The sequence below is a fragment of the Anomaloglossus baeobatrachus genome, chromosome 2 (assembly GCF_048569485.1).
Source record: "Anomaloglossus baeobatrachus isolate aAnoBae1 chromosome 2, aAnoBae1.hap1, whole genome shotgun sequence".
Lineage (NCBI taxonomy): Eukaryota > Metazoa > Chordata > Amphibia > Anura > Aromobatidae > Anomaloglossus > Anomaloglossus baeobatrachus.
In genome coordinates, this window is record NC_134354.1 from 416,781,469 (window position 1) to 416,803,891 (window position 22,423).

General features: G+C 43.6%; 1 protein-coding gene across 4 annotated transcripts in view; it reads right to left on the reverse strand.

The window, feature by feature from the left end:
• SPOCD1 (SPOC domain containing 1) overlaps window positions 1–22,423 on the reverse strand; it is a 199,447-nt gene that overhangs the window by 156,262 nt on the left and 20,762 nt on the right. For 3 of the 4 annotated variants that reach the window (XM_075334134.1, XM_075334133.1, XM_075334135.1), the window contains exon 3: window positions 14,925–14,969. The exons of the other annotated variant lie outside the window; for it this stretch is intronic. In XM_075334134.1, the coding sequence (XP_075190249.1) occupies window positions 14,925–14,969 (45 nt within the window). The remainder of the gene's footprint in view (window positions 1–14,924; window positions 14,970–22,423) is intronic. 4 annotated transcript variants of the gene reach the window in all.

A 22,423-nucleotide genomic window follows, 5' to 3' on the forward strand; every position in this document is an offset into this window, starting at 1 on the left:
CTGGCGTTTTTTTAATCACAGCGATACTCGGCTCAAAATGTGAGTCGAGTATCCTGCGTGTGATCTGCGTGTGATATGCGTACAGTGTGTGTTTTTTTCCTCACATAGCATCCGTATGACATGTGAGCGTTATGCAAGTGCTATGTGAGTTTTTAGGTAAGCAGTGTAGGGCTGGCTACGGGAGAAATCTCCTGTAAAACCAGTCCTGGCCGGGGTTACCTGCACTCAGCTCCAGAGCTGTCACCTGAGCTCCAGCGTTCTGCCTGATCTGTCTGCAGCTGTGCTGACCTGAACAGCAATCGCCGGGGAATCCATCACTCGGCGCTCGCTGTTCAGGCTGCAGTCTGGAGCTCAGGTGACAGCTCCGGTGTTCAGTGCATGTAACCGCGGCCAGGACTGGTTTTACAGGAGATTCCTCCGGTAGCCAGTCTGACGCGGTATGCAAGTGTCAGGATCCGTGTGACATGCGCATGCCACCCGGATTCTGACTTGCATGGGGGTGAGAGAGCTGAGAATTGCATCAAATCGCAGCATGCTGCGATTTCAAGGAGAGCCCGTGTATCGTCTGAGAAAAACAGGGAAATGGAGACAGCATCATTAGAAACCATTTGCAAGATTGCAATCCGTTTCTCAATGCGATGGAATTTGGAGAAAAAAAAACGCTAGTGGAGAAGAGGCCTAAGGGCTCTTCTCCACTGGCGTTTTTTTTCTCCAAATTCAATCACTTGAAAAAACGGATTGCAATCTGTGTAATGATTTCCTATGAGGCTGTCTCCTTTTACCCGTTTTTTTACGTCTATACACGGTTCCACCTTCAAATCGCAGCATGCTGCGATTTGATGCGATTCTTAGCTCTCTCACCCCCATGAAATTCTATGGGGGTGAGAGAAAAGTCAGAATCCGGGTGGCATACACATGTCACACGGATCCTGACACTTGCATACCGCGTCAGACTGGCTACCGGAGAAATCTCCTGTAAAACCAGTCCTGGCCGCGGTTACATGCACTGAACCCCGGAGCTGTCACCAGAGCTCCAGACTGCAGCCTGAACAGCGAGCGCCGAGTGATTGATTCCCCGGCGACTGCTGTTCAGGTCAGCACAGCTGCGGACAGATCAGGCAGAATGCTGGAGGTCAGGTGACAGCTCTGGAGCTCAGTGCAGGTAACCGCGGCCAGGACTGGTTTTACAGGAGAGTTCCCCTGTAGCCAGTCTGACGCTGCTTACCTAAAAACTCACATAGCACTCGCATGACGCTCACATGTCATACGGATGCTATGTGAGGAAAAAAACCACACACCGTACGCAGATCACATGCAGATCACACGCAGGATACTCGACTCACATTTTGAGCCGATTATCGCTGTGATTAAAAAAACGCCAGTGGAGAAGAGCCCTAAGGGAGAATCTGGTATGGGTGTGCAGTGTATGTGTGTGTGGATAATCAAATACATACATAGATACACACACGTGTTACACAGTTTTTGGTGAGTTATTTTGATGTTCCAGAATGAGATATGACTATATCTGAATAAATGTTGATTTTTTTTTTGTTCAAGAAAAAATATGGATTGCTGTCCATGAAAAAAAAAATAAGACATCCCCTGAAAATAAGCCCTAGCCCATCTTTCGAGGCAAAAAATAACATAAGATCCTATCTTATTTAAGAAATACAGAAGTGGTGCTCGTGTTTCTATTCTACTTTTCCTCTGATTGTCCCACTCCTAGTTTTGCCTTACAAATACTGAGGTAAAAACCTCACCAAATACTCAACGTCTACACGTGGCCTTACAAATACTACCGGTAAAAATCTCACCAAATACTCAACGTGTGCATGTGGCCCAGGATTGAAAGAAATATTTTAGGCTCTGTATACGCTGTTAGCATGTTTACAGGATCCATGGTCAATTCACAATGCATTATGATCCATTTTGTAACAAATCCTTAAATATCTCACTCATGTAAGATGTGTTTATTAGGTTTTCATTCTTATCATATGGGCATTAGCAGCTAGTTATTATTAGTAAAAAGGCAACAGAAACAAGTCAGAAAAGAACAGAACCTTAATTACAGGTGAGGTGACAACAGGGTCATTGTGGGCTGTAAGCTTTCTTAAAGAGATGGGTTTTCTGACTGAGGGTTTTGAATATTGGAGAAAATTGGACATGTTGGGGCACAGAATTTCAGAGGATGGGGCATGTTCTGGAGAAGACTTGGAGGCGACTGGGCGAGGAACTGGACAAGTATGGAGGAGAACAGGTCTTGTGAGGACTTGAGATTACGTGTAAGAAGGATATCAAGAGATTAGTTTGGAGATGTATGTAGGAGACAGATTATAAATGGTTTTCTAGGTCAATGTTAGTAAAAATGTTATTCATTGGGAAATTAGCATAAATGGTTATCAGGAAAGACGAGTGTCATGCCGCGCTCATCACCAAATCCAGGAGGCAGGTAATGCTAATCCATGTCTTTTATTCACAAAGAAGATACAGGTCAACGCGTTTCAAGGGTCACAGCCCCCTTCCTCAGGACATATATCAAATGACAGGATATATGGTCAGAAATTCTGACCGTTCTCCATTGACAGTGGCATGTATCAGGGCCACGTTCTTTAGATACACATCCCATTGATTGGATCAACATCTACTACACATTTATGGCATATCTTATGAATATGCCATAAACGTATAAGAGTGGAATACCCCATTAAATTTCTATTTATTGTAAAAACAAAAATGTTACAGAATAAGAACCACCTCTCCTTTTTTAATGATTAGAAATGTTCTTCCTCTGGGATCTTCTGTTCCAATTTTCAGTGAAATAGAAAGCAAAAAGAGTAATAAATGCTGGTGTGAACTGGATCTAAATGACATTCATTTTACTTTTTCAGTCTCTTGCTGAGTACTCTACAGAGTCCGGCAGGAAAATAAACCTTCCAGCAACTACAATTAATAAAACTCTGACTTATTTAAGTCATTTAAAATAGTTACAAGCTCCCTGAAGCCTATCACAATCCTTGCTGATCCTTCTAATGGGCATCCTGCATGTCTTAGGTCATAACTCCCTTCAGACTGAATATGAAAGTGTACATGACTATATGCCCCATGCCTACTTATTCATTTTGCAATGAAGAATCAGTCTGTAAATCAAGCTACCAAAGATAGCAACCGAGTGAGATACAGTGCCTTGCGAAAGTATTTGCCTCCCTTCAATTTTTCAACCTTTTCCCACATTTCAGGCTTCAAACATAAAGATAAAAATTTTAAATTTTACAGTGACTAATCAACAACAAGTGGGACACAATTGTGAAGGTGAACGATATTTATTGCTTATTTTAAATTTTTGTACAAAATAAAAAACTGAAAAGTGGGGCGTGCAATATTATTCGGCCCCTTTAAATTAGTACTTTGTAGCGCCACCTTTTGCTGCGATTACAGCTGCAAGTCGCTTGGGGTATGTGTCTATCAGTTTTGCACATCGAGAGACTGAAATTCTTGCCCATTCTTCCTTTGAAAACAGCTCGAGCTGAGTGAGGTTGGATGGAGAGCGTTTGTGAACAGCAGTTTTCTGCTCTTTCCACAGATTCTCGATTGGATTCAGGTCTGGACTGTGACTTGGCCATTCTAACACCTGGATACGTTTATTTGTGAACCACTCCATTGTAGATTTTGCTTTATGTTTTGGATCATTGTCTTGTTGAAAGACAAATCTCCGTCCCAGTATCAGGTCTTTTGCAGACTCCAACAGGTTTTCTTCAAGAATGGTCCTGTATTTGGCTCCATCCATCTTCCCATCAATTTTAACCATCTTCCCTGTCCCTGCTGAAGAAAAGCAGGCTCAAACCATGATGCTGCCACCACCATGTTTAACAGTGGGGATGGTGTGTTCAGGGTAATAAGCTGTGTTGCTTTTATGACAAACATATCGTTTGGCATTGTGCCTAAAAAGTTTGATTTTTGGTTTCATCTGACCAGAGCACTTTCTTCCAAATGTTTGGTGTGTCTCCCAGGTGGCTTGTGGCAAACTTTAAACAACACTTTTTATGTATAGCTTTGAGAAATGGCTTTCTTCTTGCCACTCTTCTATAAAGGCCAGATTTGTGCAGTGTAAGACTGATTGTTGTCCTATGGACAGACTCTCCCACCTCAGCTGTAAATCTCTGCAGTTCATCCAGAGTGATCATGGGCCTCTTGGCTGCATCTCTAATCAGTCTTCTAATTGTTTGACATGAAATTTTTGCGGGACGGCCGAGTCTTGGTAGATTTGCAGTGGTATGATACTCCTTCCATTTCAATATGATCGCTTGCACAGTGCTTCTTGGGATGTTTAAAGTTTTGGAAATCTTTAACCTTCTCCACAACAGTATCACAGACCTGCCTGTTGTGTTCCTTGGTCTTCATGATGCTCTCTGTGCTTTAAACAGAACACTGAGACTATCACACAGCAGGTGCATTTATACGGAGACTTCATTACACACAGTTGGATATTTATCATCATCAGTCATTTAGGAGAACATTGGATCATTCAGAGATCCTCAATAAACTTTTGGAGTGAGTTTGCTGCACTGAAAGCAAAGGGGCCGAATAATATTGCACATACCAATTTTAAGTTTTTTATTTTTTTCAAAAATTTAAAATAAGCAATAAATATTGTTCACCTTCACAATTGTGTCCGACTTGTTGTTGAGTCTTCACCATAACATTAACATTTTTATCTTTATGTTTGAAGCCTGAAATGTGGGAAAAGGTTGAAAAATTCAAGGGGGCCGAATACTTTCGCAAGGCACTATATGTGGGAGCTTCAGAAGCCTATTACTACTGAGAATATCTTAATTAAAAAATTTAATATTAGTGTGAAATCAAAGACTATGTAGTGAGTGCAAAAGGAAAACATCACCACTATATTTCCAGCACATGTAGGCATATGCATATTTAGGTGGTTGTGCTACTCTCTTAAGTTCAGTTGTTACAGTAGAAATGCCGCAAACTTACTCTCCGATTTGATATCTATATTGTAAGATGGTGAGTCTGGGACCTGTAGTACTAAGAGACTCATTAGGGCGTGTCTGCCTTTTCACATACCTCCACTCATGGATGGGTCCCATATATTTTATGGTGTCTGTTTGTTTGGATGGAATCACACTTATGCGTGTAAAATTGGACCAAGTTTCATGCTAGAAAGTAGCATGAGCTCTGTTCAGCGTTATGATCAGTGTGCAATCCAACAGCAATGCGAATCTGTGATTTTTCAATTGATTGTAGTCCATGTGCAATCCGTGTTTGATGCGTATGGGTTCCGCTTTTATTCTCAGCAGCTATGTCATCTGCCATTCAGCTCTGCTACATGGTCGCTGACAGCAGACACAGACAGAGCCATGTAGCAGAGATGAATGGCCGCTGACAGCAGACACAGACAGAGCCGCGGGATCAGAATGAACTCGAATGAACTTCACCTGACTTCATTGTCATCCCGCGGCTCTGTCTGTGTGTCGTGGCCTGATTTTCGGTGAAGGTCTCACCGGTGACCGCAAATCCCCTGAGTGACTGAAGTGATCTCCGCTATCAGCGGTGCCGTCACTGAGGTTACCCGCAGCCACAGCTGCAGTCCTCCACCTGATATCTGTGGCCGTGGGTAACCTGAGTGACGTCATCGCTGATAGCGCAACTCACTTCAGTCGCTGCGGAGAGCTCACAGAGAGCGGACGTGGTCTGTGAACGCTCTCTGTCAGCTTCTGATGTAGCAGAGCTGAAAGCGTCATGGGACTTCTGTGGATTACGTCGGACTGTGTGTGTTTATTTTCTTTAACTAACAGGTTAATTATGGAAGGTATCTCGTGGAGATGCCTGCCATGAATAACCTAGCACTTAGTGGCAGCTATTGGCTGCTGCCATTAACTCCTTATTACCCCGATTGCAACCGCACCAGGGCAATTCGGGATGAGCCGGGTACAGTCCCGGGACTGTCGCATCTAATGGATGCGGCAATTCCGGGCGGCTGTAGGCTGATATTTTTAGGGTGGGGGGGCTCCCCATAACGTGGAGCTCCCCATCCTAAGAATACCAGCCTTCAGCCGTGTGGCTTTATCCTGGCTGGTATCAAAATTGGGGGGGAACCGCACGCCGTTTTTTAAAATTATTTATTTATTTATTTTACTTCATGATATAGACCCGCCCACCGGCAGCTGTGATTGGTTGAAGTGAGACAGCTGTCACTCATCGTGGGGGCGTGTCTGACTGCAACCAATCATATGCGCCGGTGGGCAAGGGAAGCAGGGAATACGAGATTCAATAATGAGCGGCCGGCTTTTTCAAAAGAGGAAAAGCCGCCAGAGCAGTGTGAACGCCGTGCAGCGCCACGCTGGTGATCGGGGATCAGTGAGTATGAGAGAGGGGAGGAGAGGGATAGACCGACATGGACAGAGAGAGAGGGACAGAGAGAGAGAGACCGACCGACAGAGAGAGAATAGAGACCGAGAGGGAGAGACCGACTGACAGAGATAGAGATTGACCGACATTGTGAGACCTCACTCATTTCCAGTGTTTTCTGAAACATGCGATAAATGTATTTAGAAAAACGGATGTCACTAGGATGGTGTGTGTGCCGTCCGTGTGACATCCGTTTATTTACCCGCTCCCATAGAGTTGCATTGGAGAGACTCGCGTGAGAAACTCACCAAAACGCAGCATGCTGTGATTTTTTTTCTCAGTCCGATTTGGACTGAGAAAAAAATAGCAGATGGGAGCTGCCTCATTGATTAACATGTGTCTGAGTGCAATGCGAGATTTTCGAGCATTGCACTCGTGCGAGTTAATCGCAAGTGTGAAGCTGGCCTTTGGCACATGCGTGCAGAGGCTTGGATGCCTCTGGAATGATTTTCTGGGAAAAAGAACATCCGCTTGCCCTGACCAGGAATGGACTGTAAACCGGATTTGTGTTCCATTGAAGCCGCAAAAGGAGAATGTTATGTTGCTGGAGAGCCAGTTTCTGTGTATGCAATAAACTTGCTAGACTCTTTAAGTGAAAGTGCTCAGGATTTAACCTCGAGTAGCGAGTCTAAGTGAGTGATTCCTCACATTTAGTGGAGAATGCAGACAGCAATCCAGGAGGCTGCAGAATGGTGTTTGCTGTGGATCGGAGGATCCATGAAGATTCTCCACACACTACAAGGTGTTTTTACCTGTGGATCGGCAGGTCCATGAAGGTACATGAAGGTTCATCACACACTGCAAGGAGCTTTTGCCTGTGGATCATCAGGCTCACAAAGACTCTCTAAGTGGTGTAGTATAAGCTACAACAGCAGCAGGCCAAGGACCAACAGATGGATCTTCTGACATAGGAAGCACAGGATCAGATCGACGAGCTGTGGATCTAGCTGGTGCAGGTTCGTGATCAGCTAAAGGGAACCAGCAAGCGGAAGAGCCCAGAGAGCCAGCGATGGCAGCATGAGCACCGGCAGTATCACGAGCCACTGATAGAGCGTTTTGATAAGTCGATAATAGACCAGTTTGTGCAATCCCTTGTGGGGCCAGTACAGACATCTGTAAAAGTAGCAACAAATCCAGCTCACCATCTCTGCATCTACTCTCTGCTCAGAGCCCGGCCGGACATAGGCCCTGCCACGGCCTGACAACCAAACAAGTAAGGCCCTGTGCGCACGCTGCAGATTTTACCGCGGAATTGCCGCGGATTTCGCTGAAGGAATGCTGCAGATAATGTTTATAACATTTCTGCAGTCCTTCTCTAGCAAAACCTATGGGGATAAAAAAAAATGCTGTGCGCACACTGCGTTTTTTTGTCACTGCGGGTTTTGCTGCGGAATTTCCGCTGCAGAATTAATGTGCATGTCACTTCTTTTCCACAGGTCCCTGCTCTTTGGAGGGCTGGCAGATCAATCACCCGCTGACTCTGGGTCGGCAGAGGATTGATCCCCGGTATCTGGCCAGATACTGCTCCCCATATAACGTTTATGGGGAACACAATCTGGTGCAAAGGGGTAGGAGCAAGCGCTTTATACTCACCGATCACGAGGCGGCTGTAATACTGCTCCCGCGGCAGCTCTTTCATCTTCCAGATCCGGCCACTCATTAGTCTCATAACATATTCACGCCTTCCCTGCTCACCAGTGGCTGTGATTGGTTGCAGTCATACCCGCCCCCACGCTGAGTGACAGCTGTCTGACTGCAACCAATCACAGACGCCGGTGGGCGGGTCTATAGCGTACAGTAAAATAAATAAATAAATAATTAAAAAAAAAAAAAAACAACATGCGTTCCCCCAATTTTGATAACCAGCCAGGATAAAGCCTCACAGCTGGGGGCTTGTATTCTCAGGCTGGGGAGCCCCCCAGCCTAAAAATATGAGCCAGCAGCCGCCCGGAATTGCCGCATCCATTAGATTAAGGGTGGAAACACACCAAAAATGCGTCGATGCATATGCCATTATAGCGGCTTCCCTGTGAAAATTTTGATATCCCGTGTACTTGAAATTCTCAAGGAATAAAGAAGAAACTGTTCATTTGAGCTGGACTTTCCTGTGTTAGGCCCTGTGCGCACTAGAAAATGGAATTTTCTTAAGAAAATTCTGCACCCTCTGAAAGATTACCGCACCTGCAGTAAAAAAACGCAGCAAATCGCACCCGAAATCCGCATGCGGTATTACCGCGGTTTGCTGCGGATTTGCTGTGGTTTTGCTGTGGTATATCCCTGCGTTATTGATAGCACAGGGAGATACTCACCTGTCCCCACTCCTTCTGTTCGTGGTGCTGATGTCTCCGGCGATGCTGTGTCCCATGTGGCTGTCTCCGGCGCTCTGCTACTTACGGGTCGGCTGTGCAGTGCATATGCATCAACGCATTTTTGGTGTGTTTCCACCCTTAATCATGATTAAGGGTGGAAATACACCAGAAATGTGCTGATGCATATGCCATTATAGCGACTTCCCTGTGAAAATGTTGATGTCCCGTGTACTTGAAATTCTCAAGAAATAAAGAAGAAACTGTTCATTTGAGCTCAACTTTCCTGTTTCTTGTCCAGTACACGCATCCCAAATCCAAAGGAACGGCTGCAGTAGTGCCCAAGGACTCATTTGAAGGCATAATCTCCAAGAAATGTGAGGGTTGAGTACATTTAGCAGATCAATGTCCCCTGAACAGTGAGCAGATGGACTATGGTTAGGGACAGTGGTGTGCGTGCTACACATGCCTGACCTGCAGTGTAGACTGGAGTCACGAGTGTGTTTTCTAAAGGTGAATGGAGAAAATTTGACTGGGCGTCTGGATGCGGGGAGCTGGGTGACCCTTGTGTGCCCGTGCCCGATATGTTCATGATGCCTGAATGAAGATCCAAGTCAACTGCATTCATGGGGACAATACAGAATATCTAATGGTCAGAGTGTTCATTAAGATGGCCAAGGGAAAAAGGGTCTATGACGATGGTTTAGTCCCGAATTTACTCTATTCAATTATAATAGGCCAAGACACTGTTTTTTGGGGGGGACTTGTGGGAGAAAAGGGAGGTTCCAAGTTAGTCAGATAAGAGCCGAAACGGCCCTAAGGAAGCCCCGCCATAGCGTGAGGCTGAAGGGGTTCCTTCTGGTATTTTGGTATGTAATAAGAAGAAGATAGCGCATCCTCGGGTTGGCAGTCCGCACAGCGGGTGCTTATATTACCTGGCATCCAATGGACACCTCTGACTTGACCATCGTGATTATGAACTATTGAGGCATAAAGGCAATTTTGCCATCTCTGTTCTCCTGATGAACCAAAAGTAAAAGAGTGGGGGGAAATGCGTCAAGTGATGAGAATATTTTTGGTGTATCCAATTCAATCCCTACAAGGCACTCCTTATGAAGACCAGTCAGCTGAGCTAAATGACATACTTGTTTCTACCATTTGGTCTCTTTAGATATATTAGCAAAGTGAGTATATGGACTTCTTCAAGGGATAGCCATTGAAGAATGGGGGTACCAAACACAGTAGGGAATTCAAAGTCCACTGATAGGATCAGCCTATACTAGGGAGAGTTTACCCCACTCCAGCATTAATTCCTTGTCCCTAATAAGTGGCAGGAGGAGGACATATATACCAGGAGTGGCCCAAGTTGGGGATATACAGTTGTGCTCAGAAGTTTACATACCCCGGTAGATTTTTTTTGCTTTATTGGCCTTTTTTTCAGAGAATATGAATGATAACACAAAATCTTTTTTTCCACTAATGGTTAGTGGTTGGGTGAAAGCCATTTATTGTCAAACTACTGTGTTTTCTCTTTTTAAATCATAATAACAACCAAAAACATCCAATTGACCTTGATCAAAACTTCACATACCTCAGTTCTTAATATTGTGTACTGCCTCTCTAACATCAATGACAGCTTGAAGTCTTGTGTGGTAGCTGTGGATGAGGCTCTTTATTTTTTCAGATGGTGAAGCTGCCCATTCTTCTTGACAAAAAGCCTCCAGTTGCTGTAATTTCCTGAGCTTTCTTGCATGAACTGCGCGCTTGAGATGGCCACTCCAGAACCTTCACTTTGTTCTGTTGTAGCCAATGATAGGTTGACTTAGCTTTGTGTTTTGGATCGTTATCATGTTGGAACGTCCAAGCACGTCCCATGCGCAGCTTCCGGGCTGATGAGTGCAAATTTGCCTTCAGTATTTGCTGATAATCTGCTGCATTCATCTTTGCTTCAACTTTGACTAAGTTTCCTCCGTGCTTTACAGTAAGAATGGCGTTCCTTTCATCATAGGCCGTGTTGACACCTCTTCAAATTTAAAATTTATGGTTGTGGCCAAAAAGTTCAATTTTGGTCTCATCACTCCAAATTATCTTGTTCCAGAAGTTCAGAGGCTTGTCTCTGTGCTGTCTTGCGTATTGTGGGCAAGATACTTTGTGGCATTTGCGCAGTAATGTCTTTCTTCTGGCGACTCAACCATGCAGCCTATTTTTCTTCAAGTGCCTCCTTATTGCGCATCTTGAAACAGCCACACCGCTGGTTTTCAGTGAGTCCTGTATTTCAGCTGATGGTATTTCTGGGTTTTTCTTTGCATCCCGAACAATTTTCCTGGCAGTTGTGGCCGAAATTTTTGTCTGTCTACCTGATCGTGGTAAGTTTTCACAGAGCCCCTGATTTTCCATTTGTTAGTAACAGTTTGAACACTGCTGACTGGTATTATCAATTCCTTGGATATCTTTTTGTATTCCTTTCCTGTTTTATACAGTTCAACTATCTTTTCCGTTGACAATTAGCTTGCTTTCCCCATAACTCACAATTTAGAAAGGTCAGTGGCTGTATGAAAGATGTAAGAGTCTGTCTGGATCCCAGAAACTCACTCAGCTTTTATGTGCACACACTGATTACAAGCAAACAGGTCACAGGTGAGCATGGTACCTTTATTAGCTCAACTTCTGTGCATGCTATCAGGCCAAAATCACCAGGGTATGTGAACTTTTGATCAGGGTCACTTGGATGTTTTTGGTTGTGATTATGATATAACAAGATAAAACACAGTAGTTTGACAGTAAATGTGAGTGGAAAAAAAGATTTTGTGTTATCATTTATATTCTCTGAAAAAACTACAATAAAGTAAAAAATCTGCCGGGATATGTAAACTTTTGAGCACAACTGTATATATCAGGAGGGGGACATATATATACTGCTCAAAAAAATAAAGGGAGTACTTAAACAAGGATTTTGTATTTTAGTTTTCCCTTTATTTTTTTGATCAGCAAATTTATATATAAACTTGGCTCTTATTGATTCAAAACATAACGTTGACAAAAACAAAGGTTGAAAAGATGATTGACATGAGAAAAATAATGGATGAAATTGGGGGATGGACATAATAATCCTGTACTTAGCCCCAATGAAGTTATCAGGGCATTGATAATAGAATGCATAATAAGTATATAAACAAGGCAATTTCAGCAGATAAATAATGTAATTCCAAAACACATAATACCTGCCTATAGAGCCTCACCAGGACATTTTTTTATACCCTCCATTGACTTACTGCCATACTTTAAGATAAGGCTCTACAACCAGGTATTTATGTGATTTGGAATTATATTATTTATGTGCAAACACTGGCTTGGTTATATACTTATTGTGCATTCTATTATCAGAGCCCTGGTACTTCACTGGGGATAAGTACAGGATTATTATGTCTATCCCCCTATTTCATCCATTCTTTTTCGCTTTTCAATCATGTTTTAATTGTTTTTAACCTTTGTTTTTGTCAGCCTTATATGTTTTGTATCAAGAAAAGCCATGTTTATATATAAAGAGATGTGTGTGCGCATTTTTACTAAGGCTGGTTTCACACTACGTCTTTTTAACATCCGCTGAAAACGTTTTTTTAGCGGAAGTACGGATCCTGCTTTTACAGCAAATAACGTATGCAAACGCATATGTTATTTTGCAGGATCCTGCACTGGATGTTTAGGGGCGGGCAAAGGAGTCATGTGATCGGGAGTGAGGGGAACTAGACTGGGAGGAGGCTTCTGACAGCTGCAGACGCTGGTAACCAAGGTAAACATCGGCCTTGGATACCCGATATTTATCTTGGTTACGAGTGTCTGCAGCTGCTAGGAGCAGGGCTGCCTGCACGCGTAACCAACGTAAACATCGGGTAACTAAGAGAAGTGGTTACGCGATATTTACCTTGGTTCCGAGTGTCCGCAGCTCTCAGGTGGGAGAGAGAGGAAGGGGGAAAGACAGAGATAGAGAGAGAGAGGGTGAGGGAGGGAGTAGAGAGATAGACAGATCACGCGAGACTGGTTCTGGGCATGCTCAGTACTTTCTGGGCATGCTCAGTACAAAAGCAGGATCCTGTCTATCCGCACGCCAGCGTTCACCTGCGTTTGCGTGCGTTATAGTCAGGATCCAGCAATTTGCAGTATTTGGACGGAGCTCAAAAACGCTACATGTTGCGTTTTTGAAACATGTTAAAATAACGCAAAAGGACGGATCCTGCGTCTAACGGACGCAAACGCATGCGAACGGAGGTGGACGCGAGTCCATTGAAAATGCATTGAAGGGAAAACGGATTTGCACAGGATCCGTACTTCCGTTAAAAAAACGTTTTCAACGGATGTTAAAAAGACGTAGTGTGAAACCAGCCTAAGCAGCTTTTTTCCTCATGTTACAATTCATTTATGAGCATAGTTTTTGTTAGCACTCCTCCCTTTATTTATATTTATTACCCTGTGCTGCACACTACATTATACAGAGGGGCAATGTGTGTGGGGTGATATTATACAGAGGAGCAGTGTGTAGGAGGATATTATACAGAGGGGCAGTGTGTGTGGGGGATATTATACAGACGGGCAATGTGTATATAGGGGGATTATACAAAGGGGCAGTGTGTGGAGGAGGATAATATACATAGGGGTAGTGTGTGGGGCGATACTATACAAAGACAGTGTGTGTGGGGGAATATTATACATAGGGCAGAGTGGGAGAGATATTAGAGAGGCGAGGTGTAGAGGATGCACTATGGAGGGAGTGGCGCAGAAGGTGTATTATGGAGAGAGGGTGTATTATTAATTTAATAAGGACAAGACTTCATTTTCCGTAACAACTTCAAGGGTGCTAACACCTTCAGTCATGAGTGTGTGTGTGTGTGTGTGTGTGTGTGTGTGTGTGTGTGTGTGTGTGTGTGTGTGTGTGTGTTTGTATACAGTGTTTGATGGAAACTATCACTGTGTGATTGGTGAGGATGTAATACAGAAGTGGAGTTTCTCCAAGAGTGGCGGTGGGACTGTGGAAGGTTGAGGGGTGGATGCGGAGCTGGGGTGGAGCCTGGGCGGAGTCTCAAGGGGGCCTGTAAATTTTGCAGTATGGGGAACTGAAATTCCTGGTGGCGGGCCTGACTTGCTACTAACCATGCAGGGTGCCCAAACATTTGCACTGGCCCATTTTCCTTTTTGTTAATTTTAAAATGTAAAAGATGAAAATATATATTTTTTTTTTGCCTAAAATACCAAGGAAATGTGTTATCTTTAACTTTATGCCTTTTAAAAATAATTTAATCTTCAAGTTGCTTAACTATTCTCAATAACAGTAATTTTGACCAGGGGTGGCCAAACTTTTGCATACCACTGTAGATGTTCTATGAGACAACCAATGACTAGCCACATATTTCAAGCAATATACAAGGATTCAATTAGATACTGCCAGCTGATGTCACCGACTATGATTCAGAGTCAATAAACAAAAGGCAGATGCGTGAGTTCTCTGAGCCAGGCATCGATAGACTGTCATGTAGAAATCTAAGTTCTAAAGGATTGGTTACTCTTTAAAGCATTCCTCCGACTTTGTTTTTCTTACTTCACTGCCGGTTTAATCAGGAATGCCTGTTTCCTGCTGTTCTTGGCACCATTCAGTTTGTCTTCTGCTGGATTTTATCTACTGGATGAGCCAGAAGTCACTTCTTAATGTAAGTCTATGAGAGCCAGGAGGAGGCTCATATAGACTTACATTGGAAGCTTGTGATCGCAAGCTCTGACTTCTCGCCAAGATGGTAGAACGGGACCAGAGCAGATCAGTGAGAAGACGGCGACTGGTAAGTATCTTACTACAGACAGGGAACATGCATTAGTGTTACCACTCCAGCAGTGAAATAATAAAAGAAATGCTGGAGTGCTGCTTTGATATTCTACTTTTTTCTGAAAGCAATTTCCAGTAGAGAAAGTTTGAAGAAAAAAACATTACATGTAACTATTAAATTTAGACTGCAATGTTTGAGGAATTGATTCATGTTTGCATAGCATCCAGTCAAATGTCAATGCTGAATTGTGGTTGACAGATTCTTTATTTGTTAATTAACCAAAGGCAGACTTCCCTTATGTGTGATTGCGGTTGTTAACAAGACCTTGATATCTGATTGCTCAGATGAAGTGAAAATGAAACAAGAATGTAAATAAAATACGTACATAAAATACGACTTTGACACCGTTTGGGTGGAGATCATCTTCCTCCTGAGTTGCAAATAGAACATGCATATTGTAATATAACAATATCAATCCATATTGTAAAGAATGAAGTCTCTCTCTATGGGCTTGTTCACATGCTGCATTATGCTGAATTGTTTCCACGCTTTTTTGCCAAGGAAAAAATGCAGCATTTTACAGAATCATGAAGTGAAGGAGTTTTCTGACATCTCATGCACATGCGCCTTATTTTTTCCTTACAGATTTAAACCTTTAACCATTCATAGTGTTTTGTCCAAATCTACAGTATGTCAATTCTTTTAGCGTTTTCCATGCATTCAACTGAATGGGAAAAAATGCATGCAAAAATGTACATATGTAATGCAGCAATATTCTCGTCCACACTTGTTTGTGGGAGGCAGAAAGATCGGCTGCCAATACTAAAGGCCCTGTCACACACAGAGATAAATCTGCGGCAGATCTGTGGTTGCAGTGAAATTGTGGACAATCAGTGCCAGGTTTGGGGCTGTGTACAAATGGAACAATATGTCCATGATTTCACTGCAACCACAGATCTGCCAAAGATTTATCTCTGTGTGTGACAGGGCCTTTAGTGTAAGCAAATAGCCTTAGAAGGAATCTGTCAGCAGTTTTCTATGTAATATGAGAGCACCATAATATAGGAGCAGACACCTTTATTATGTGATGTCACTTACTAGGCTGTGTTTAGCTGCTTCAATACAATCAATATTTTATCAGCAGGAGATTATCACTACAGGACAATCTGGTATATGTAGAGTAGTATAACCCCGCCTCCAGCACTGATTAGCAGCTGTCACTATATAATGTACACAGAAAGCTGTGCTGTGAGTGGGGTTATACACAGGGTAACAACTGCAGCCATTCACTGATCTTGTGCCTTAGGCTGGAATCCCACTAGCGTGAGAATTGCATAGCCTGCACTGGACTGGCCGCTGGCTCTCCTGACAGGAGCTGCTTATAAAAACATGACCCGCTCCTATAAGGAGAGCCAGCGGCTGGTCTGGGCAATGCGATGCGATCCTCGCGTGAGTCACACTCAAGTGATAACCTCAGTAATTGGCTGCAGTGGTAATGTGAGCTCTCCACATGATGTCAAAATAAAAATGGAGCAAAAGCACTGGACCTGGGGAGGGTGAGAACCTGCTCTGTTTCTTATAATAAATGTACAAAACAATTTGGGTTCCAGTTTTTTTTAAGGGGAAATCCCCTTTAATCAGTGTTATACTTAATTGCTCGAGAAAGTTCATGAATGTGAAGATTTTTTAATGTTTTCATTGATTTAATTTAACATTATTACATATCCAGTAGACTAAATACAGAATGCAATAATACAAATAATGCACAAAAGGGAAACACTGATTTATAAAGTAAACTATCTGTAGTATCTGGTGTTGCCCTGGATAGTAACTAAAGGCCCTGTCACACACAGAGATACATCTGCGGCAGATCTGTTGTTGCAGTGAGATTGTGGACAATCAGTGCCAGGTTTGTGGCTGTGTACAAATGGAACAATATGTCCATGATTTCACTGCAACCACAGATCTGCCAAAGATTTACCTGTGTGTGACGGGGCCTTAAGTCTCTCTCCCTCTCTCCCACTGTCCCAGTCTCCCGCTCTCCCTTTGTCTCTCTCTCCCACTCTATGACCCAATCGCAACATCGCATCAGTCGCATGACCCTGACTGACGCACGCAGCAGAGGTTCATTAGCATATCACTTCCAATGCTCTACCATCGGAGGCTATGCGCAAGTGGAACCGTACCCTTATACTAAGAATGTCATTTGTTGACTATAGCAACCAATAAGAGTTCTTATTAATGACCTTTAGCAAAATAGAAGCAGAGCTGTGATTGGTTGCTATAGGCCACCTGATAAATATCTTATCTAACTGTCAAAACAGCCAATATATTACTTCACATATACAGTTTTTGTGTGTCTCTTTCTGTGTGTGTCTCACTTTCTGTGTGTCTCTTTCTGTGTGTGTCTTTTAGTGCGTGTCTCTTTCTGTCTTTCAGAGTGTCTCTTTTTGTGTGTGTCTCTCTTTTGGTGTGTCTTTCTGTGTGTGTCTATTTCTGTGCGCGTGTGTGTGTCTGTGTCTCTTTTTGTGTGTGTGTGTGTGTGTGTGTGTGTCTGTGTGTCTCTTTCTGTGTGTGTGTGTGTGTGTGTGTGTGTGTCTGTGTGTGTCTGTGTGTCTCTTTCTGTGTGTGCTTGTGTCTCTTTTTGTATATGTTTGTCTTTCTGTGTATGTGTTGCTTTCTGTCTGTGTGCCTCTGTGTGTCTCTTTCTGTGTGTGTGTCTCTTTCTGTGTATGTGTCTCTGTATGTGTCTCTTTCTGTGTGTATGTCCCTTTATGTGTGTGTCTCTTTCTCTGTGTGTGGGTCTTTCTGTGGGTCTCTTTCTCTGTCCATAATAGGAGTCTATAATAACAGATCCGTTTCCAGCTACATTGACTTTAATGTAAGCAGGTTTTTTAGCGAATAACTGTAAAGCGTGGGGTTAAAGTTTCCCCTCAAAACATAGTCTATGACGTTCCCTGACTCAAATGAGGTGTCTGTGCAAATTTCGTGATTTCAAATGCGGCAGTGCGGATTCCTTTAGCAGACACACACACACACACACACACACACACACACACGCACACATGCACACGCACACATGCACACACACACATGCACACACACACATGCACACACACACATGCACACACACATGCACACACACACATGCACACACACACATGCACACACACACATGCACAAACACACATGCACAAACACACATGCACACACACACATGCACACACACATGCACACACACACACATACATAAAAAACACAGCTTTATATATTAGATGATAAAACATGGTGTGAGAGAAATTCCAGACTGGCTTCAAGGGGCTTGGGGCGCTCTGCGGAGAGGGACAACTTCCTCAATTTGTGAATCATGAAGTTCCCAATCCACATCAATGGCGTTTTCTGATATGTCCAGTTATTTGGCTGGCAGGACTTTTAGTGAAGTAAGAACGGGGAACATCAAAGTCTTTTAAAATAAAAGTATCGTGGTGTGGTGTCACAGAAAAACCTGCTAGACCTTAGTCATTTTTTTTTGCAGTGCGATCTAAAACCAGAATCTGTCTCCTGACACAGTGGCGATTGATACCCTGGAGCTGTCACATCTAGTTTCTTCGTTTCACCTCCGTAGGTTCGAAATGACAGTGACTGTATTCATGCTGCGAAATCCGGAAAGGTCAATTAATGTAGAAATGATCACATACATACACCTCTATAATAACTGCAACAAGACCTTGAAGAAATCAGAAAATGATAGCGGGCACATGAAATGCTGGGTATTGTTAGCTAGGATTTTACAGGACAACTTGAACCTCTGGATAATGTGTCATTCATTTTGTGCATTGTAGGCATTTCCTGAACATCAGTAAGTGAACACATTTCCATCCGGCTTTGTCTGTAATTATTTAGCCGGCACTGTACAGAGGCCTGTAGACTGGGGACAATACGCTTAATCAGACTGATAGGAAAGCAGATTACACTAAATTACCTGGTATCCATTGCAATGAATAAAAAGCTCTGTTTAGCCACGCTAAAACAGGATGATTAAATCTATTTTCGGTGACCAATTACCTTGACAAATCAACATTTTCTTTTGCAAGTGCAGCTACAAGTCTCCGAAAGGAGCTTTGTATCTAGTAACAAGAATCTGGGAGTGAACAAATGGCAATTTCTGGCGATTATATAGCGAAGCTATGTAATTGGCTGTTAGGGAGAAAAGCGAGCCTCCGAGAGTCAGAATGAAAGGAGGAATAGTAATAGAAAGCTTCAATATGAGGTGCCCAAGGTTCAGAGACTTCGATACTTCAAGGATCCATTATATCAGGGCAGAGACACTGCTATTTATTAAAGGGAACCTGTCATGGTGAAATGACATCTGCAGGCAAGATGTGGTAGAGCAGGAGGAGCTGATCAGACTGATAAGAGTCCATGTAACTTGTATTTTCTTCATTAAAATCCCTGATGTTTGTATTGACATGATTCCAGTGGGTGTCCATACTGTCACAGTGTGACTGCAGGTGTCCCGCCAGGTACAAAAGGACCCAGCGAGCGATACAACACAGAGAGAACACCAGGGTAATAATACAATAAAAGGCTCGGGGGCCTAGGGAGAGGGGAGTGGGGTCACCTCCTAACTCGAGCCTGAGACTGATCCATGCATTCCCTTAAGTCCCTAGATGTATCCTTCCCCTGTACGCGAGTCACATACCTAGGCCCTCGCTGGTCTTTACTAGTAAGGTTGAGTTCAGGGCCAGTGAGGGCCTAGGCATGTGACCGGCATCCTTCCCCTCGTGCGCCGATCACATACCTAGGCCCTCGCTGGTCTTTACTAGTAAGGTTGAGTTCAGGGCCAGTGAGGGTCTAGGCATGTGACCGGCATCCTTCCCCTCGTGCGCCGGTCACATACCTAGGTCCTCCCTGGCCTTTACTAGTAAGGTTGAGTTCAGAGCCAGTGAGGGCCTAGGCATGTGACCGGCATCCTTCCCCTCGTGCGCCGATCACATACCTAGGCCCTCGCTGGTCTTTACTAGTAAGGGTGAGTTCAGGGCCAGTGAGGGCCTAGGCATGTGACCGGCATCCTTCCCCTCCTGCGCCAGTCACATACCTAGGTCCTCACTGGCCTTTACTAGTAAGGTTGAGTTCAGGGCCAGTGAGGACCTAGGCATGTGACCGGCATCCTTCCCCTCGTGAGCCGGTCACATACCTAGGCCCTTGCTGGCCTTTACTAGTAAGGTTGAATTCAGGGCCAGTGAGGGCCTAGGTATGTGACCGGCATTCTTCCCCCCCCCCCCCCCCCGTGAGCCGGTCATATACCTAGGCGCTCACTGGCCTTTACTAGTCAGGGTGATTTCAGGGCCAGCAAGGGCCTAGGCAAGTGACCGGCTGACGGGGGGAAGAACACCAGTCACTTGCCTAGGTCCTAGCTGGCCCTGAACTCACCCTGACTAGTAAAGGACAGTGAAACACTAGTCTCGCCACCGCAATAAGATAACATGGGATAGGTAAGACAAACAGGTGGCGAAAGACACACCAAAAAGCACTCCTAGGATTTTTGCACAGGAACTTCACAGCTGCAACAGAAACAACACCATAGCTATGCAGAGACAAGCTCCATCAACATGAACAGCATAGGTTTTGAGATATAGCCGCCACAGAGTGAAGTGAAAAGCGGATATGTATGGTAGAAGGGAGTGGCTGCAGCTGAGGTTACAACTACCTGTTAGATCACTGCAGGATAGAAATGAACCTTAACCCCTTCTGTACCGGATGGAATGAAATACGCTACAACTCAGGGTAAACAACGAGTGGGCACTAAAGTGGATCTGCAATCCACAATATGCTGTGACCTTCTGATCCCAGATCACCCTGAGATCACATCAGGTCGTGACACACTCGTAACAACTACTCAGTGATGGAAAGTCTTCTCTGTATGACACAGCATGTAGAGATAGCTCTCAATTACTGATAGGGCCACCCACTGGACTCATACATATAAATACCAGGGTTTTCAAAGAATAAAATACCAATTATACTGAATCTTTTCCAACAGACATACACCATGTTCCAAATTATTATGCAATTATATTTTTCTCTGATTTTCCTAAATAATCGGTGCAAATGACAGTCAGTCTAATAAAAGTCATCACCTGTTCGAGTATACATTGCATTTTATTGAAGAAACCTCCCAATGATAACAGTATAATCTTCAAAATTAAAAAAAAACCTCAAAATGCACTGTTCCAAATTAGGCCCAGTAGAGTTTCTAAACATTTTATATGTTTTAAAGAACTGAAAATGCTCATTTGTGGAATTTGCAGCATTAGGAGGTCACATTCACTGAAATAAAAAGCTATTTAAATCCAAAACATCCTAACAGGCCAAGTTACATGTTAACATAGGAACCCATATTTAATATCACCTTCACAATTCTTGCATCCATTGAACTTGTGAGTTTTTTGAGAGTTTCCGCTTGAATTTCTTTGCATGATGTCAGAATAGCCTCCCAGAGCTGCTGTTTTGATGTGAACTGCCTCCCGCCCTCATAGATCTTTTGCCTGATGATACTCCAGAGGTTCTCTATAGGGTTGAGGTCAGGGGAAGATAGAGGCCACACCATGAGTTTATCTCCTTTTATGCCCATAGCAGCCAATGACACACAGATATTCTTTGCAGCATGAGATGGTGCATTGTCATGCATGAAGATGATTTTGCTTCTGAAAGGACGTTTCTGCTTTTTGTACCATGGAAGAAAGTTGTCAGTCAGAAACTCTAAATACTTAGCAGAGGTCATTTTCACACCTTCAGGAACCCTAAAGGGGCCTACCAGATGTTTCTACATGATTCCGGCACAAAACATGACTCCTCCACCTCCTTGCTGACGTCACAGCCTTGTTGGGATATGGTGGCCATCCACCAACCATCCACTACTCCATCCATCTGGACCATCCAGGGTTGCTCGACACTCATCAGTAAACAAGACTGTTTGAAAAATAGTCTTCATGTATGTCTGGGCCCACTGCAACCGTTTCTGCTTGTGAGCACTGGTTAGTGGTGGCCGAATAGTAGGTTTATGCACCACAGCAAGCCTTTGAAGTATCCTACACCTTGAGGTTCGATGGACTCCAAAGGCACCAGCTGCTTCAAATATCTGATTGCTGGTTTATAATGGCTTTTTAGCAGCTGCTCTCTTAGGCTAGGGCCCCACTTTGCGTTTTTAACCTGTGTTTCTGCAGCGTTCTGAGCTGCAGCGTTTTATGGCCAAATAGCTTGCGTTTTGTTTTTCCATGTTATCCTATGGAAATTGTGAAATTTCTGACCCCACTTTGCGTTTTAAAACGCTGCGTTTAATTTGCATATTTTGTGGCAACAACCATGCATTCAAAGAAGCAGCATGTCAGTTGTTTTTGCCATTTTGGGTGCGTTTTGCTAACACTGAAGTCTATGAGAAATGGCAAAAAACAAGATTCCAGCAAATTCCTGCGTTTTACCTGCTTTTCCACTCCAGAAAACATGCGTTTTGGACTTCAAAAACGCATGCTTTTTGGACATCAAAATAATGATTTTATATGTCCCTTTACACACACACATAGTCCGACAATTAAAAATAAGATTTTTAATAAACTATTGCAATTTTTCCATTAAATATCATATTACCGCTATAATTTAATTAAATTACCGTATCTTTCGCTTTATAAGACGCACCGGAATATAAGACGCACCCCAAACTTAGACATAAAAAAAAGGTAAAAAAAAGAAAAATGGGGTCCGTCTTATACTCCGGTGTTCTCTTACCGGAGGGGGGCAGCAGTGGTGGTGAAGCGGGGTCACAGGAGGCACAGGTTGTGCTGGCAGGCGCGGCAGGTCAGTGGCAGCGGGGTCCGTGGTTGCAGG